This window comes from Cyrtonyx montezumae, unplaced genomic scaffold (assembly GCF_038088225.1).
Source record: "Cyrtonyx montezumae isolate F1298 unplaced genomic scaffold, pur_monq_1.0 scaffold_12, whole genome shotgun sequence".
Lineage (NCBI taxonomy): Eukaryota > Metazoa > Chordata > Aves > Galliformes > Odontophoridae > Cyrtonyx > Cyrtonyx montezumae.
In genome coordinates this window covers 7,447,788-7,468,499 of record NW_027071848.1, presented here as the reverse complement: position 1 = coordinate 7,468,499, position 20,712 = coordinate 7,447,788, and the positions used below count along the sequence as shown (strand labels likewise).

General features: G+C 39.8%; 1 protein-coding gene across 3 annotated transcripts in view; it reads right to left on the bottom strand.

The window, feature by feature from the left end:
- FAT3 (FAT atypical cadherin 3) overlaps nt 1-20,712 on the bottom strand; it is a 313,352-nt gene that overhangs the window by 71,030 nt on the left and 221,610 nt on the right. For all 3 annotated transcript variants that reach the window (XM_065729980.1, XM_065729981.1, XM_065729982.1), the window contains 4 exons: nt 20,062-20,201; nt 10,219-10,494; nt 8,128-8,338; nt 797-4,870 (listed from right to left, as the gene is read on the bottom strand). In XM_065729980.1, coding sequence (XP_065586052.1) covers nt 797-4,870; nt 8,128-8,338; nt 10,219-10,494; nt 20,062-20,201 — 4,701 coding nt within the window. The remainder of the gene's footprint in view (nt 1-796; nt 4,871-8,127; nt 8,339-10,218; nt 10,495-20,061; nt 20,202-20,712) is intronic.

Here is a 20,712-nt window from a genome sequence, read left to right as displayed (position 1 = left end):
CCCTATAATAATCTATTGGACAATGCCAGCTGCAGGCAGAAAAATAACCGCAGCACCTCACCCCTCATAATATGCTCACATAAAATCCAGACTGAATCTAGGAGAGAAGAAATATATTAAATACAGCACAACAGGAAAGAGTAGTGTTGCCACCCTTTGAAAAATATGTTAGTAATGCAATTGAAATTGCCTCACGCTGTACATAACAATGCATGGCAGCTAACCAGTATTTCAGAGTGGATTACCATTTCCCTAGCCAGAAATCTGTGCTGATAAGGAATGGCATTTTCCTCTTGCTCCAACGTGCACTGCATTTTTTTTTTACTAAATAATATAATTTCAAAACGATTCCTATGGTACTTTTCTATCTCAAGAAGAAAAATGTTAAAAATATTTAAAAATTGTAGATGCTTGAAAGTGTAAAGATTTTCTTCTTAAGAATTAAAAGTTCTTTTCTTTGTTGAAATCTTGTCACTCCCAAGCTGGTACAACAACTATGAGGGGTTGATTGCACTGCAGCAAATCATGAAGAATTATTCTGGGAAATCACAATCACCTAAACAAACACAGACGCACACAAACACAAACACACATTCTCTCTGCCTCTTCTCAGTTTTGCTAGTTGTTGCAAAAATCCATCCAAATTCATGATACAGAAGCTGAAGGGAGATGCAGGTGTCTGATTTACCATGACAATTTAGCTGAAACACTTCTAATTTTTCTCCTGAAAATGGACAAACACACTGTTCTTCAATAAAGCTGTTTGTGGGAAGAAAGCATGCTTGTTGTTTCTTACCTGTAATATGGTAGCTAACCTGCCGGTTGACATCAGACGTGTCTTCATCCCAGGTGCTAAGGACAGCCACCACCTCCCCGGGGGGGTCACTCTCCTTCACGGCCCCTCTGTACACCTCATGCTCAAAGACAGGTGCGTTGTCATTTACGTCCGTCACAGCAACTGAGACCAAGGTGGTTGATGACAGGGATAAAGTTTCCCCAAGATCTGAGGCCACCACTGCAAAAGTGAAACTGGGATCCTTTTCGTGGTCCAGATCCTTCAGTGTACTGATCCAGCCACTGTTGCTATCAATGGTGAAAGCTTCTGTTATCTTTTCCAGCTCTGATTCCACTGCAAGTGTATAGGTGACCTGCCCATTTGCACTTGAGTCTGCATCAACTGCTTTAACTTGCATAAGTTTAGTTCCTACAGGCATTCCTTCCATTATTATAGCATCATAGCTAGCTGTTTCAAACATTGGCTTGTTGTCATTTACATCCAACACCTTAACCTCCACATCCACTGTCAGGACAATGTCTACTTTGTCTAATTGAATGGTGGCAGCAACTTTGAAGTGAAAAGCAGAATTTGTTTCATGGTCAAGTCTCTTATCCAGTTTTATAAGCCCCGTATCTTGTTCAATGATAAATATACCATCTTTGTTGTTTTCTGTCAGCTCCCCATTAACCGTGCTATATAAAGCTCCCTGATTAGGTACAATATGCACAATGTCAATGGTGCTGCCTATTAGGGTGTCTTCTGCTAAGGTGAAGGAATACTGAGGTTGAGAAAAGGAAGGCAAAATAGTTTCTGGAGGTAAAACATGGATGTAGACAGGGATGAGAGAATGCTTGACAGGAATGCCACCATCAACTGCTTTGACAAAGAATGACAGAACTGTGTTTTTCAGTTGGTTAAAGCTGCCCTTGGTGACCATCCATCCATTGTCTGGATCTATTTCAAGCAGATCAGCTACTGAAACTGAGGCCTCACTATACAGAGAATAGGTAATTCTAGAATTGGCTCCATCATCTGGATCCACTGCTTGCACTTGGGTCACCAAGTAACCCTTCCCAACATCTGCTTTAACACTTGCTCTGTATTCAACTGTCATAAACTGGGGAGCGTTGTCATTCTCATCCACTACTATCACTCTCACAGTGCAAAATGTAGTCCTGCCACCTCCATCAAGTGCTCTCAGAAATATCCCAATATCACTTTCTAGCAAGTTCTCCCGGTCTAAGCGTTCAGTTGTCAGGATCTGCCCATTGCTATCAATCAAAAATCGGTCCTTGGCAAAGTCATTTATTATGGAGTAGCTTATCTGGCCGTATACACCTGAATCCCCATCTGTGGCCTTCACATGGAGCACTTTAGTTCCAGGAGCTGCATTTTCTCTGACTTCTGCTACATAAACACTCTGTGAAAACACGGGGCTGTAGAGGTTGGCCCCAAGGATCTGTATATGCACCTGAGCTGTGCTGGTGAACAACCCATCTGAGACAGAGACATTTAGGCTGTACATAGGCTCCATCCTCTGCTTCCGATGGTTGGAAAGAGTGATTACACCACTCTTACTATCCATAATGAAACTGGTCCGATCGTTTCCTGATAGGATACTGTACTCCAATCTGTCAAAATCAGAGCTGTCAGCATCAGAGGCTTGGACACAAGTCACAAAATGACCACGAGGTGCCAGCTCGCTCACATACGATTCATATATCAGCTGGTTAAAAATGGGAGGGTTGTCATTCATATCTGTTATTGAAATACTAACAAGAACCTCGCTGCTAAGTGGAGGGAATCCATTGTCAGTTGCCCTGACTTTCAAGCTGCACTGCTGTATGAGTTCATGATCCAACATACGTGCTGTCAGAATTAGGCCACTCGTGCTGTCTATGTGGAAATAATCTGTGCTGTTAAAGGTGTCCTGGACTATCTGATACTGCACAATTTTGTTATTGTCAGAGTCTGCATCAGTAGCAACAACCTGCAATACAGGAGTCCCGATCAAAGATGCTTCAGACAGAGTAGCATTGTAAGATGACTGATCAAAAACTGGAGGATTATCGTTCACGTCATTAACAACCAAGTCCACAGTGACTTCAGCTCGAGCACCAGTGAGGGCATCACTGGCTCGCACCACCAGCTTGAAAAGAGAATTTATTTCATAGTCCAATGGGCTGATGACACTCAGAACTCCAGTATCAAAGTCAATATTGAACTGGTTATAAGGATCTCCTTCAACAATGATATAAATGATACCCTGGCCTTCTGGACTGGTTGCATTTATGCTTAAAATTGGTGTGTGGATTTCTACATCTTCATTCACGGAGGCCGTATAGAAGGGCTTGTCAAACACAGGCATAGCTTTGTTAACAATAGTAATGGGGAGCTCTACTGAAGCAGAAAGTGATGGGTTGCCACCGTCTTTTGCAAGAACGACAACCAAATACTCTATATTAGATAAATCAGAATTGAAAGCTTCTTTAAGGGTGACGCTACCAGTTGCCCTATCAATTTCAAAATGTCCATAGTCTTCCTTCAGAAGATATGACACGTCACCATTTTCATCCTTATCTTTATCAATAGCTGTAACTCTATATATCAGGGTACCAGGCTCAGCATCAACTTGCACAGCAGCGTAGTATGGCAGCCCTACAAACACTGGTGCATTGTCATTTATATCCTCAATGTAAACCCTCACCACCACTCGAGCAACACGAAGGTGATCTAGTTCACGGCTCGCTTCCACCACCAACTCATACAGCTCTTGTTCCTCTCGATCAAAGGATATACCAGTTGTCTGAATGACTCCTGAGGTGGATTTGATTTTAAATTTGTTGCCTGGGTTTAATATGCTGTACTTCAAGGGCTCATTAAGACGGTTACCAACAGCATTTACCACAGCGATCTTCGTGATGTTGGTAGTGTTTTCTGAGATAGAAGTAGAATAAAAATTCTGTGTGAAATGCAGCCCGCTATCCATGGCTTCTTTTACCATTATTGTCACCATAGCAGTGCTATAAAATTTCCCATCAGACACTCTTACTATTAGCATATAATGGTCTTTGGAGAGGCTACTGTTTTTAATGGTGAGTACCCCTGTGTTTGAATCAATCAAAAAATGGTCCATGTTGCCTTCAATTAGACTATATGTGAGTTCAGGAGGGATCTCTGAATCTGGGTCTGTAGCTTTTACTTTGAGAACCTCAACACCAACATATGTGGGCAGAAGCAAGACAGTCTCAAACACTGCCTGACTGAAGACTGGCGGGTTGTCGTTGACATCAGTTACCTCAATGGTAACTTCGACAGGACTCTCTGCTGTAAGCTGGGGATTTCCACTGTCTCTAACATGCACGTGGAAGTGGAAGTGGGCTATTGTTTCATGATCTAAATTTGCAATTGTTCTGATTGCACCTGTGCTGGAATCGACTGTGAAGTATTTCTTTGCAGTAGATTCAACAATCTGGTAGACGAGCAAGGCATTCTGGTTACTGTCAGCATCAGTGGCACGAATCACTAGGGGACTGTTATTTGCACTCCGGACAATGCTGTTTATGGGAGCGGCTTCGCTTATGCTGCCTGAGTACTGAGAGAAGAGAAAAACTGGTGGGTTATCATTTTCATCAACAATCTGAATGTTCACTGTGGCATTTGATGCCATCCCAGCCATATTCGTTGCCTGAACTATGAGCTGATAGAAGGAAGCACGTTCATAATCAAGGGCCTTTTGACTGGTGATGACTCCAGAATATGGGTTTATAGTGAAGATTCCATCCACATTCCCATCTTTAACCTCATAAACAAGCGTGGACTGACTGATTGCAGAAAGAGAGATGACAGAAGTACCAATATCCACATTTTCATTAACCTCAGCTTGGTATTCTTTGAGGGTGAACTTAGGGTGGGAGTTATCTGCCATTGTCACAGATATCCGTACAATCGCTGTTGCAGACAATGGTGGAGAACCCTGATCAGTCACTTTAACTGACAAAACAAACTGTCCCATTGTTGTTAGGTCTGGCTCCTTCAGTAATGTAATGATCCCTAAAACTGGTTCAATCTTGAAAGTGTTTCCTGTATTTCCTAAAACATAAACATTGCAAGCAAGTTAGAAATGAAATACAGTGCACTCAAATGATAAATACTATGGAGCAGTTAGTTGCAATTTGTTGAAGACAGTTACTGTAAAACAACAACAACCAACCAATGTAAAATAATTCCAAAGGACGTTCCAATCTTCCTTTCTGAAAATCAGACCATTACAGTAACATTACAGGTGTTCAAATATTCAGAAACTTGGGTGCTGGTGTTTAATTTTATGCTGAGTTTTAGCATTGGAGAATCAGGTGCATGTAGACTACTCCCACCAAACAAGAAAAAAGCATCCCTAAATTATGGAAGTTAGTCAACTACACGTACACCTAAGGCAATGAAATTAGATCAGAGGCTAGCAAGCCAATTACATGACAAATGGTTAGCAACTCAGCCTCTTAATTGAAGGGGATATTAAACAACCATAGAGCAGATTACAGTAGTTCAAGACTCAAAGAACTGCATATAAAAAGGTTAAAGTGGCATTTAGAAAAATAAAATCGAACAAATAGCAAAGAAAAGAGATTAAAGTATCCGGTGGCACAAAGGTTTATTGCATGATCCCTACGGAGGATGAATCTAGATGAAAGAGACTTAGTAGAAAATGTCATGAAATATCTATAACATACAAGAACAGATACCAGATACTGTGTAAAGGTGAAAAGAGTGAGTTTGGACAGGGACCTTCTCAAGGGCCTTTTTTTCCTCACTTTTTATGTAGCTGAACTGCCTACCTCTTCTTTAGCAAGGCAAAACTACTGCTATGATCCCTAGCTGTAATTACAGATTGCTTTCATTAAAGAATTGGTATTTTGCTGGCTCCTTGATTGCCTGCTTAAAGGACAGGATGCTGTGCATGTAAATAGTGTGAATAAGCGCTCAGACTCTTTTTTTCTGAATTTGATTCTAACAGCAAACTGAGTTTGTACTGAGTTACAGTGATTCCAACCATTACAACATGTCCCTGCTGTTGTGATAATTTATACTTTAAAATAAAAACTGCTTGCAATCTGTTAGGTGGAGAGGATCATGTTTCAGGTAACTGGTGATAAATACAGATTTTTTTCCAGTGGTGATTACTGTGCTGTGCACAAAGAAATAAATATGAAGATTGTAGCTGAAATACCAAATTCATAGAATCCTAAATGAAGACATTTAATGTATATTACTTTAAAGATGTGATTCACTGTCTGTTGTAAATTCTGGTACTTGGAGGCTAATTTAGGCTACATACTATTGCATGTAGTTCAATACTGGTAGTAGCTTTCTATTTATAACCATTCTTTCAGATCTGTAAAGTTTACTCTGCTAGATAAAACAAAAATTGTACTATTCACTGAGGAGCTGAGATTCTGCAAGAGCTACAAATTCTCATAAAGATCACAGTATTTGTTTCATTTGCAGACACTACAAAAGCTGCTCTTATTTCGTCAGCACTTGCAAACACAAAAGATTTGTAGCCACTGATGATCTTAGACAAGGCCAGAGTTGGTTCTTCTCCCTTAGGAATTCGTTATGAAATTTCACAGAAATTACTTTCTTTACCAATTGCTCTCTTCACGCGTCAGGTGATGCAAGTAATTCACTGGAATGAAGGGGCTGAATACAATTTGAATGCTGCAGTTCAAATTAGAATCCTTAACAGCTCAGATTTTATGGATTACACTGCAAGAAAAGGCTGAATTTTGATGCACCTGGGATTTGAACATCTGGGGATAATGAATCTGTGGGAGGGCATGGCTTATAACAAATAAAAGTTTGAAATTTGACACTGAAGAGAGAGCTCGTGATGAAACAGAAACAGGTTGTAGTAGGAAAGCTTCTAGCAAAAGAAAAAAATACAGAGACTGAAAAAGAACCATCTAATTGCCAAAGCATCCCTTCTAATCTTTGTATTTTCGTCTGCATCGTGTATTCTATATCCAGTGTAATACAGCCATAGTTCTAGCGTGTCAGATGGCTTTTTATGTTATGCTGGCACCTAAAGGTGATTGCAGTGGAGGAAAAGCTGGTAGCAGTCTCAAGATCCATTACCCCACAAAGCTAATCTGGTCTTTTCAGGGTTTGTTCTCTAGGGCAGAGTGTTGTATACACCCTGGGCATGTGTAAAATTTTCAAGGCCACTGAAGAATACTGAGAAATAACTACTAAGACCAAAGTGCATAAAGGAAATACTAAAGTTGGAATGCTAAGGTCTTTGTAGGATCACAAGGGTCTCAGTTCAGCACCTCACCCTCTGATTTGCTTAAAGGACTCTATCCACTGAGCTACAGGATAATAACAGAAAAAGACTTCTTGGTTCTTCTCTAAGCTTAAGGTTATATGAGCTTAATTTTAAGTTTGATTTCAAACCATGTGAAGTTACATCAGCATGAGATGTTATAAATATTCTTATTTCAGTACATACTTTCGTTTTTTGGACTGATCCAATTGACTCAAGCCATTCTAGCTAGGGACAAGCCTTTGTAATAAGATCAGGATAAACAATTGATTCTGGAGGATCAAAGTCAACTGATGGGAAAGGCATGACATCTGATAAAACCGGGGACAACCTGCAGCATATGAAACCTCTGCTCAGGGCAATGTAGTCAAGTTTTGTTAGCATCATAATGGAAAGATTCATGTTACCAAAAAGCATAAAATGGAAACGCAACATTAAAAACCCCAAAGGCTACAAATTTTCATTTCCTCTTTTTTTTTTTTCCCCAGGCACCTCACTTGCATATATGCTAATTATTTAACTTAGAGATAACGCCTAACTTCAGATCCCTGTGATCTAGAGTTAAATTCCCTGTGATCTAAGTTAAATTTGCTTGCACGAGTAGCAGACATAATACAAGTTTCCTGTTGTCTTGCTGTTATATCAGCAGAGATCATTTTGTTGTTTCAGTTTATAGTAAATATCAATATATAAACAGCGTAAGTAATTTCATTCTGATATCACTGTGGCCTGATTTTATAGCCATACATTTAAGAGCCATCATGTCACTATATTACTAGAGCTTCTATGGAAATTTTTAGCCTCCATGCTCCTCTGATCCAAATACTGGAGAAGATGGAGGTTTGTACAAGCTGTCGCATCACTTGTTTGTGGAGACACTGTGGACTACACTCAAGCCAATAGCTTTCAGTAACTATTTCCTGTGATGGCTTTGAACAAGTGACTTAAAGGTAAAAGGATCAGTAATCACGGAGTGAGTGTCAGTGAGATTCTGTGCCGATGCAATGTTTGTAACCTCTGTCCTAACCTGCTTCAATAGTGTAGACAAGCTCTGCGTTTTCTCCTTTGTCTCTGTCTAAAGCCGTGACCTGTAAAACTGCTGATCCAACAGCTGCTGATTCATACACCGAGGCTTCATACAGTGGGCTGGTGAAGTATGGGCTGTGGTCATTGGAGTCTTCCACGTTTATGATGACTCTGGCCAGGTTTCTTCTATAAGGGAATTCCTGATCTCGGACCTACAGAAAAAGTATGTAATGTAGAACTCAGTATCCATTCATTAAAACTTCACTATTATTATTTATATGAGTGCTTTGAGGTCTATTTACTACAAAGCAATGTAATTAAATTTGTCCCGAGGAACTTGCAGTCTAAAACACAGTCACGCAGAAAAGACGGTACATATCTGTCACGGTTTTATGATTTTTGTTATTGGTATCCCACATCATAACATCATGTAAAGCACTGGGAGTTAAAGAGTTTAATGCTTCAGTTCTGTGGACTGCCAAATTTCTGGGTACCTGATTCTCAGAAAAGAAGAGCAACTACATACCCTAGAGGACTTTACATTCCTGTTTTCCACTCAGAGGGGAAGATAAAACTGCACCTAAGTCCTGAGACTGCCTCTTTTTGCTGCTCACTGACAGTGGGAGCTCTCTAGCTGTCTCACCTTCAGCTTTAGAGTAAGGCCTTTGGTTTTGGACATTCTTTCATTTTATTTGATTTATTAGCTTCAATTCCAATTGTATTATACTGTATTATTTCACATTCTGATATCTCATTTAATAAATTAGTTTTCCTCCTAAGATCATTGCCACTGTTTTGTTTTAGGCCCATTACCCTGCCCTTTCTTGTTTCCCTCCTTCCCCTTTTCTGGGGCATGGGTCCATGGGTCCCCTGCCCCATTCATCACAGAACCAGGCTGAACTTGCCCATAAACCATTGACAATATCAAAACTCAAGAAGCAAGTAGTGCTCAGAGATTTTCCTTTTCAGTCGTGAATAAATTCATGGTAACTAATCATCATGATATGTTTTTGGATGACATCTTAGATTTAGTTTTAGGTTTCGTTTTTTGCAATACACTCTATGTGGTCATGCCCTTGCCCTAAAACTCCTTGCTCCACAGACAAACATACCTTGCACATTGCTTCTTCTTTCAAAGAGCTACAGTGTGTAGAATTGTATATGTATCAGTCTGGCACTTGTATTTTCCAACGGACTTTTTCAAAAACATACATAAATAGATTTTTGAAGATGATGATATCAACAGTAATCAGAGTAGGAATAACTTCAAGAAGTGCCAAGTACTCCCAACAAAAGTATCCTGAGATAATCCCATACTAAAATTCTCAGCAACTCCTGATTTCTCAGCTATCCACCCAAAGTTGTCTCTATGCCTCATACACTGTGAGCTGTTCCTCTACAGAACTCTTCTTCAGGACTCATAAGTACTTAAATAAATAGTAATCTAAAATGTTTAAATGAAGACACATATTTTGTTATTAACTCCCATTTCATAATATACAACACTCCCTTGAAACAGAGAGACTTATATACTGAAATCCATGCTCACTAAGCAAAAAATGGTAGTAAATTTTTTTGTGCATATCCAAACACTTGGAAAAAGTAGCTGAAAACTATTTTGTATATCAACTGATTATCTTCTTAAATAAGTCTGTAAAAGCAAACTATAAATGAGGTCTGTATCTAGAGGGGCTATAGCATTTTGTATGGCAAAAAACCAAATCATAGACTCATAGGAAAAAACAACACAGTTATCTCCTTGTAAGTAACTTCTCAAATAACTTTCATCCTCACTACAGAAACTCCAAAAATGGCTTGGAGAGTGAGAAGTCCAGATGCCAAGAGATTAAATAATTTCCTGCTTGCTCTCCTCTGAGATGGTAAATCATTTCGTATTAAGTGCAATGAACTCACAGTAAGTTTCACAGAACTCCAAATAAAAAAGGTAAAATAAATACACAGCAGAGCAGGCAATACGAAATTAATGGCTACTTACTGCAGTGAAAGTACTTTACTCTAGCAAAGACCAAGGCGTGTTTGCACTGAAACAGCAGCGGTTGTGTCCTGAGCCAAGTGAATATTGCATTCTTACCATGATATTAAGGATGTGCTTGTCTTGAGCTTCGTGGTCTAATCTCTCCGCAGTATAGAGCACCCCAGTGCTGGGATCAATTCTGAATTTTCTCATGCTGACTGCATCGATGCTGCTGTGAATAGTGTAGCTCAGCTTATGCTTTTCATCTCTGTCTATAGCTTCAATCTGCAGAATTTCAGTATCAGGGAGGATGTCCTCTGAGATGGTGACATCATAACTCGGCTGAGAGAATTCTGGGCCGTTATCATTGTTATCCAACACTCTGATAAAGACCTACAGTTAATGAAAGAACAAACATTTGAAGTTACTGAAGTCTAGTCAGACTCCTTAACAGGCACCTGAAGATATGTAATTGACTCTAGATGGCTGATAGGATGCTGTTGTATGGGGAGACTGGGAAACATAATTTAATATTAAATAGTTCCAACCTAAAGAAACTGTAAGGACACATGACTATAGAGGCAAAACGGTCTAATTACCAGACCTACTTCAAGTCTAACAAAGAAGCGTACAGGAGACTTTCAATATCTATTGACATTTCTGCAGTGATAAATGGTAATGGTTCCGTCGTCCCTTACAGTTGTGATGGTTACAAGGGAATTCTGCAGCTGTTAAGGAATTTCCTTTTCCCCTCACTATTAGTAAGGCTATAAAAGTAGTCAAATTACTTAAACCCTTCTTTCATACGACCAAGATTATAAATCCTAAGAGTATAAACCTTGCATCGTTTTCTGCCCCATATATTGTGTTGGGACCTACTAGCAATGTCAATTCATGGAAGTTGCTGCCACATCTCAGGCTCTGCCAAGACCCAGTTGGTGAGGACAAACCAGAAGATATGATGACATGACAGTTCCAACCCATCCCACTTGGATCAGCACACACCTCCCAGGACAGATAACATCTAGGCACTGGTGCAAAAAAGGGCTACTTGTATGGCTTTGCTTGTCCTTTGCCAGTGACACTTTATGACTGACAAATTTTCCCTTGAACATCTACTTGCCCCCTTTTTGTTGCAGTTTATGAATGGTGGGAAAGCTGTTAAAAACACTAATGAAAGTTATCCCATTTGCTTCAAGTCTGTCTTTGAAATTTGGGTACCAATCCTTAAATGTGGAGAAGGAAAGGTCAGGCAGAATAACAAACTGTATGGGAAAGGTCGTGTCCAGGACTGTTCCCTAAGACTAGAGGACTTGACTCATCCCTTATAATATTTTCTCTGTTGCTCTGGGAAGTACCTGGCCCTTTCTTAAAAAAATACTTTATTACTTCACTTGATCAAACCCCATAAACCCATGTATTCTTAACAGAATAAAAATACAGTTATACTTTTACTACAATATTGCAGAAACAGATGTTGGCCTCAGAGAGAAATGAAACTTTAGATTTCTCTGATCTTCGAAGAGTTTGCAGAATGCATTACCAGAAGGAACACGAGAAATTGTAAGCAGCAGTCATAATGAACTAGCCTGGGAACTATTTAAAAGACAGCTGAAATAAAATACTCTGTAAGTTAAATGGCATAGGGCTTCAACTGCACATTCCATGCTATTTAATTTTCAGCTTATGGTATTCCGGAGTGAAGCAGGGAGAAGCCTTTATTAAGTTATGTTTCAGTCCTGGACAGATAGCAATAAAATTGGGGTGAAAACATACGTTGCTGGGGCTATAATAATGATGAAATGTTACAACACTTATACTCTTGTTGTTGCTATACAATATATCAAGGCATATTTCTGACCCAACTGATGAAAAAAAAAGCAATCAAAGAACTCACATCTGAAGAAGATGCAAATGCATGTTTTTTAATATAGGAAAGAAAGCCTGAGGAAAAAAAAACAGGACCCCATCCTTACTCTGGTGGGACAGAGCCAATGCTGAACAACTTCTGCAAGTGTAAGGAAGAGACACTGAAGCAATCTGAGCTGGGGACAATCTCTTTAGCATTTAAAGGCATCTTCTCAAGCTGTTTTGATACCCTCTGCTCTTGCTGAGTTGCACTGTAACATGGCTTATTAACAAGGGTTATTTTACTCTTGCATTGTCAACAAAAAACGTTTCATTCTGCTTTTAACTGGCGGCTAGAAACTCTGTTCTAAATTGTTTTAGATAGTCTAACAGAGAAGAAAACCTTTTCAAATGTATTTGCTGGAAAACACCAGGACTATTTGATTCAGCTGATGCTGTTACATCTCAGTCTACTTTGAACAGGTAAGCTGCCATCTGGGGGTCAGCTCCTATGTGGGAGTTTTGTTTTAACCCTGCTGTGTGCAAGCTCAAGTTGTTCTGTAAAATAAAAAGAAAAAAAAGGTAGGGACATACAGCAAGGCGTTGTAGAAGTACTGCCAGAGCAGGGATGTGCTCTGTAGTGTGCAAGCACCCAGTGGTTGGTGGGGTTTACCTCCTTTTACCTAGTTCTTTCGTGCTCATTCTGTTGAACTGAGAAAGTAGAGGAAGCCATAAAACTTTAACCATTATGAAGGCTTGCCCTGTGACTGTGCCAGCTGAGGCCTCATGACTTATGCCTTCACTAGACTCCATAAGCTGAACAGGGTGGGACAAGATCAGCATTAGAGACCAGGCATGAGCCTTGGGGCTAGGCGAAATATAGGTTGGCTTCATGTAGTAACATTTCTTCCAGTTGAAAAAAGGCAAAAGGTAGTACCCTGACTTAAAGACATGGCAGTGCTTGGAGAGTGGGAAGGATGGAAAGGGAAAACTAAACACTGAGGTCTCTAAATCATGGTCAGCAAGCTTATGGGGAGCTAGGCATTATTTTGACAGTTTCAAGAATATAACTTCTTTTTCTTCCTTTCTCCTAACTACTGTAAAACCAATCAAGTGCCTTTTTACTTGGTAAGAATTTTATTACCTGGAGATGACAGTATTTTAGTGATTTGTAAAATGATCCGCACTGTAATACACACATTATTTACTACATATTCTATGTTTCAATAGGCACTTTCATATGGAGGGAGAAGTCAATGGGCTAGTGGTGTTAATGAATAAAGAGGTCATGACTGATTCATTATTTCTTATATCATATCAGAGTTTGAGTATTTCTCATTTTTGTCAGATGTCCCTCACAATCCCCGAGAGTCATCTGTGATTTTAAGGTTAAGTGTGTCCTCTCCTGGGACAGTGAAGGGGAAAATTCTCCTTGTCACAAACGGAAATCAGAATATAAAGGAATACTGATGATACAGTCAAACCATTTAACTATGGAAAAACTGTAAACCTATGTTCCTCAAAACCCAACCATTTTAGGAGCTACTGGAAAGTAAAACATGTAAAATTAAATGGAACTAAAGGGCTGTTTTGAGTAGATACTATTCCTTCAGTCCTTACAACATTTTGAAGGAGCAAGTGCTGTTATCTTCATCCTCTACACAGGAAAACAGTGACTGGCAGCAAGATTAAGTGACTTACCAAAGCAACATGAGAAGTAAAGATGGGGAAGAAGCTCAGAACTGCATTCTTAGGCTTACATTCAAGCTATCCCCTTCTTATTTGGGCATCTTGAAATCCTACTTTCCTATGCAGAGATTTCCTGCTACAGTAGGATGACTTCTAGCAAGGTGTTACTTAACAAGAGGGGAAAATATTTTCCTTTAAATAAAGGACAAACGTTACACTGACACGAACACCAGGCTCATAGAAAACCTTATCCTACAAACATATGTGAAGCCAAGCAAGTGGAATTCCTCCAGATTGTTATTATAAAGAAAGGTTACTCAAATTAATTTAATCGTTGCCAAACTTGGGCACAACATCTTGGCACTATTGGCAAACTTCCCACTGACTTCACAAGAGCCATCACTGGTCCTTGAAGCTTTAAGCAATAACCAGCCTGGAACTGTCTTTCCAAAAACCCCCTAAAACCAAGCGTTACTCTACTGAAGGCACTGAAGTACTCATAGGCTGCATACTTCCATATTTATTTCAGATTTACTTTCAAATGGAAGATTCAGCAAGACTGAGCTGTGTTGCACAGATATCGTTTAATTATTCTGCAGGCGCCCATGTCTTCAGATACAATAATACCCCTTGTAAAGTCTGAATAGGTTAAAACTGGCTTCCAACACATCTCCAAAAAGCAATACACGGAAGTGCTTACTACTTGCTGTTAAAGCAGTGATTCCTTTGTGCTGTGGACCATGCAAGGTTACTGACTAAAATACTTTCCAGGACAAACATTAGCTGCAAGTCCCTTTTTCCACGCTCATAAAGCAAACCAGCAGCAAAGCAGCCTCTGCCCAGCTCTTCTTGGAAGCTCGGAAACTTTCCAGCCCATCTTGGGCTCCAGGCTTGCCACTGCTGCTCCCATTGTGCAGTGCCTCATTTGCAGTCTGAACAAGCCCCTCGCTATAAAAGATTTGCTTCTCCCTGCTCACTTCCTATTTCCCACAGTTAAAGCAAGTTTGGAATAAAGGACTCACAGGCCTCCAAGCTTACAAATTAGGCAAAGTAACACTCAGAGCATTTGCAAAGACTTTGTATTTAAAATGGCAAGTGAAAGGCCTAGAGAAATACAATCAAATCAAGGCAGAACAAAACCTAATGCAGGAAGTCTCCCCAAAGCTGTTTTTAATGTTGCCCATCACAAATACCTTTGGTTTAGGCACAAACGTATTTGAGTGAAGACTGGATTTGTGCCAGAAGCTGCTTTACAGACATTTGAAGCTGGAGGAATCTGTTTGGCTAATTGCTTGGTCTGGGCACAGTGTTGTAATACAACCTATTAAGTGCCTGAATTGCTTAAACTCAGGTTACGCTTTTGTATGGTTTTTGAAAACCTATTTTGATTTAATATTGCTTTCAGTACAGTTGCCACACAGCTTTATTTGCTCCTTCCTGACAAGTTTTTCTCCCTCCAAACTCCAACCTTAACACAAAAATGCAAACAGTTTATCTGTGGATCTCAATGGCCTGTTATTTATACTTCACCATGTTCCTCTGTGTTATGTTAAAAGAGGGGCAAAAGCCTTTGTTTCACAGGCAAGGCAGTGCTGAGATGGCTGGAAAGGACAGAAAAAAAGCAGAGCATTGAATCACAGAATCATAAACATTGGAAAAGAGCTCTAAGATCATCTAGTCCAACTGTCCACCTACCACCAATACTGCCACCAAAACCCTGTCCCTCCGTGCCACATCTCCATGGTTCTTGAACTCCTCCAGGGATGGCGACTCCACTACCTCCCTGGGCAGCCTGTGCCAATGCCTTATCACTCTTTCTGACAAGAATTTTTCCCCAGTATCCAAACTGAACCTGCCCTATTGCAACTTCGGGCCAGTCCCTCTCGTCCCATCTCATCCTACTTGCTTGGTTCTAGTTTAGAGGAAATGTGAAAAACTGAATGGAAACACCTCACCTCATCAGTCATTAAAGGACCACAGCCCACACAGGCACTGCTCCCATTGTCTGCCTTCACAGAAGCAATATGTTCCTGGGTGTATTCCCACTCTGCTTGAAAGGTGCAGGCAATGATACTGAACTTTGACTTTGCTGAAGGCTCTTGTTTAATAGCTGCAGATTCTCCAAAGGAACAAATTTAAATGTACAAATGCCCCTCGCCCACATGCAGACTCTGATCTCTTGTCTCCACATTGGCCACGGTCTTCTAAGAACGTTTCACCGTTTGGCAAAAAGAACCATCCTTACTCACTGTGACTGACCAGTTTCTCGGTGTTAGAAAAGCAAACTGTAGAATTTGTTTGAGTTGGAACAAACCCTTAAAGGCCATCTGGTCCAACCCTGCTGCAATGAACAAGGACACCTACCACTCCATCAGTGCTCAGAGCCTTGTCCAGCCTGACTTTGAGTGTCTCCAGGGACGGGACATCCACCACCTCTCTGGGAAACCTACCCTGGAGCCTCATCACATCGTATAAAGAAAACATTCCCCAGCAGGTGAGATAGTGCCATGGTTTCACAGTAAGTGAAGCCAAAGCACTTTTTTCCTGCTAGCTTTGAAGCATCAAGCTCGATGCTTTAAAGCATTTTTTTTATGTCAGCTAGGATGATGAAAATAAGTAAGAAAGAAAATAAGTAAGAAAGAAAAATGTCTTTTTTATATAGTGCTATGACTCCAGGAGTTTGTTCCTCAAAAAAATAATTGCCTGCTAGTATGAAATTATCCATTAAAGTGAAAAACATGATCACTTAGATTATTGTTTCCTGGTGTACTTCTGTAGGTAGTTTAGCAGTATACATTATGAAGAAATAAACACCATTACTATGCTGTGCTTGGAAGTATAAGATTTGAGCTGTAAGATGAAAAAAAAAAAGAAGAGATTTTAGTAGTTTTAGTACAAACTTAAGTTGTGACCCAGAGAATCTCTGATGCTACTTAAAGTCAGTCCATACTCTGGTTGAATTAGTCAGTCTCATGGCTGCTCCAAGAGATGCTGTCCCCATTTTTACCAGAGCATGGGAGAAGCCCAATCCCCTCCCCGTGGCCAGCAGCTCGCCTGGCAGCTCTGGGAATTGTGTTTTAGAGCCAATGTACGTGTTCAGCCTTTCATAAGTAATCATGTGGCCTTGAGCAATGATGAATTAAGCTAAGGGGGAATAAAAACAAAACCTCTCCTGGGCTTATTCCTGATTTAATTTATAATACATTTATATGTAAATATATATAAATATGCTAATACATAAATACAAAATATATAAATATGTAAATTGTTACATATATAAATAATACAGAAATCGAATGAGTCGACACCTCTGCCTCTTTTGCTCTCCATCCTTCCTCATCACCGTTGTGTTCCATCGGGCATGGTGAGTGGTAATGGCTCAGCACATCCTGGTGCTATGGTTCTCACTTAGGAGTTTGTAATTCTGCAGTGCTCATCACTTCCAAACCAAAAACACCTCCAATTACAAATGAAGTTTGGGATTTTTTTTCCAAACATTCCTTATGTTCTTTTCACCTCTTTTCACAACAGTGAAATGTTAATACAACAGATGTAGCTTTTAAATCAAAATGATTTCCTTCTTCTGACGGCAGAGCAGCGAACCATGTGTGCAGTAAGGCATGAAGGAAGCCAACAGTTTATCAGGATTTGAGGCGTGCAGGAGCACTGCTGCAGAAACTTATGTGAGGCTGTGCCAGGGATTGTGTTACCCAAGCAAAAATCTTCGGAATTTTTATGCTGTATTTTACCACCTCCAACTGCATACCAGACAAAAGGCCAGAAAGAGATAAAGGGGAACAGGTGGGGTGGAATAATAAGCAAGACTGTTTCACTAGGCACACTGCTGATCAGCTGTTTCACAATGAACCACATCACTTTGGAGGGGCTATTTATTATTTTATGGTTGTACAAGTGGATGAAATCAACCATTTGCCCTCCTCTCCCTTCCTCTTCTATCATATTCATCAAGCTGGACGGGGCTCTGAGCTGTAGGTGTTTCTGTTCATTGCAGCAGAGCTGGACTAGATGACCTTTAAGGGTCCCTTCCAGCTCAACGAGTCTATGACTTTATATCCTTTTGCAGCTACAGTTAAAAATGCAGATACTATTGCACATAAGACAAAACACTTTCAATGTCATCTTACCAGGTCTCAGAACAAGGTCACCATGAGCAGATGCTTTTTATACACTTTCTATGACATATGTTACTTATCATTTTTTTATTATTGTTCTGAAATGAAGATGAACAAAGTCACTAAAGGCTCTGAAGAACAGTCAAAAGTAGAGTAGGAAAATTTAGTAGTGTGGAGAGATAATTAGGCAGGCCGTCATTCTGGCAGGTTTGAGATAATGATTGCTTTTGAAATCTCTGTTGTGAACAGCAAAAGAAACACGTCCTCAGATACTGCTTGGGTCACAATTAAATCCGCAAACAGTATTTACATAGAGAGAGGGAAGTGGGGAGAAGGGTTTGGACCCATCACTGTTAATCAAATGCTACAATACGGCAATCTTAAATCATTATCCTAAAGCTTTTAAATAGGGCACATCACTGTTACAAAGAATGCATAGGCTTCTTTTAGAACATAACAGCTTTACTGAAATATGTTTTTACCATATGTTTTAATTAAAAATAATGGGTTTTCATCAAAATAGGTTTTGAGGACTGTCACTAGGGTCATTTTATTAAATCATAAGCAACTAAAACATGAAACATAATACCCATGAAAATATAAATCACTTGCATCCAGCACTTTTGAAGGCCCTCCTGCTTTTTAACATTTGTTTGGCAGAAACGTTTGCACAAAGTAAATGTGGTGTTAGAGATTCAACGCCCCACTTCTGAAATGCGGACTGAGAATGTCGCCAAGATTGAAAAAACAAAGCAAAACAAAAGGTTACTGGGGGCTGAAGAAAACGCCTTATGAAAAGAAAACATAAGGAGGTCAGTCATTCTCCTTCGCCTGTCTGCAAGAAGACTGGGAGGTGAATTGACTGCTCTGAGTAAGTGCCTTCCCGGAGAGAAAATACGGGTTTTTAAAGAGCTCTTTAATCGAGTAGAGGAAGGCATAGCAGGGAATACAGGTCAGATATAATCAAGTTAAAAAATAAGGAATGTTTTCAGCCAAGAGGCAATTAATTACTTAAACTAGCAGGGAAAATAGTAGATTTCCTACCACTTAACTTACCATCAACTGATGTTTCTTATCAAGAGTGGATTATCAGAAGCAGTTATTGGATAGGGATAATTAGATAGAGATTTTAAGTTTGGTTATAAACAAGAATTTGGATTCAGAAAGCACGCAATGGTTTAACAGTCTCTTAGGAACGTAAGTGTTGTGATTCAGTGAATACAGATTTATATCTGAACCACTGATCAAAAAGGCAAGGTAAGAATCCACAAGTGCATGTATATTTCTATATACACAAATAAAAAACATTCAGGCCTTCCTTCTGCATTATCATGAAACAAGTAACTTCTCAAGTCTATTCTTTCATTTCCTCCGTAGGCCATATTTATTCAGGGATTTGAGTGTATACTGGTATCCTGTATTACTAAGTGTGTATTTTTTCCTTTGTCAAATAATATTCAGGTTACAGCACACTTCACATTTGGACACTAACTCTGGTTTTGGATTTCAGGATCGAGCTGATCCCTGCTCCACAACTCACCGTGTATGGGTGCCATGACCCTCACCAGGTCCAGCTGGGCAAAATGGGCAGATGCACCAACCATCTCCTGGTTCCCACCATGCAGACACCTATATAATGTATCAGGATCTCCCCAACAGTGATGTGAAGAGACAGTGCTACTCCAGCCCTTCATACTTAATCTGATCTATCGTATTAATTGCTGAAAGGCACTGACCCTGATCAGCAAGTTTGGTTTTAAAGGGTTGACTGTGGCTGTCCCCAGAAAGACAATGCAATCACAGGCAGTGACATTAAAGGAGACATCCTTTAAATTTTAAGTGTTCTTCCAGAACAATTCTGTCTCTGAACAATTGATCTCGTGTCCCACATTTGGATCTTGGAAGGATGAGAGGCATAAACTCCATTTAATACAATCAATAGCAATATCCCCCAACATCACAGAAGTACCGTTGTATTTTGGACAATTATGGGGTGATACAATTGTCAAAATCTATCACTGCTGCCAGTGATAGGGACTCCCTCAGCTGGAGGAAGGCAAATTACTTTCATGTGAGCGCGAAGAGGACAAAAGGAGAAATAGCGCTTTGAAGCATTCACCAGCCCATTCTTTACAAGCAGACGGAAAGGCTCTGAAAAATATCCCTCCATTAGTTAACAGTAGTCTCAAAGGGTGAGGTTTTACCTCAGCAGCAAAATTATTAATTTTTATAGCACATATATTTCACTAACAAATGAAAAACTTGTCAGAAAAGGAAGGTGATATTCTACCTGAGTGGTGGCAATGTTTGTTCCATCGGTGACCTCCACAGTCATATTATATACTGACCGCTGCTCTGCATCCAAGGGCTTTGCAATGACAATAGTGCCCACTCCCTTCTCCGCGTCGAAAGAACTATCGTAATTCCCTCCTAATTGTTGCACAAAAATACAATTAAATTAGCCGTCTCTGGAAAATTTCCATTGCAAATGTTCCTGAAAGTGGGCCTATATGTTCACTAGCATCCATCATTATGGCTTGCCTTAGCATACACAATACATCTACAGATACGACTTTGTTTCTAACTCATTTATATTTCAAAGCACAGTTTGTACATTGGAAAGCAGATATCATTAAAATGCACTGCAAGAAAAAAAAAACAAAAAACAGCAGTATATTTAAGTGAACCATAACCGAGTCTATAAAAAGAATGCAATGGCTATAAGCCCATAAGATGTTGCCCTTGCAGTTTGTATAATGAACGAGCACAATAATCTTCTCGCATAAAAACCATTTTAAGAGGGTTCTATTCCACAATTTTTATTTTCAGGGAATTCTCACCATTGCTCGTGGATGTAAAGACTGAGCCTTTGGATATCACAATAAATTAAAAAAATGCAAATAGAGATTTGTTATGTTAATTTCAAGGACAATGAAAATTA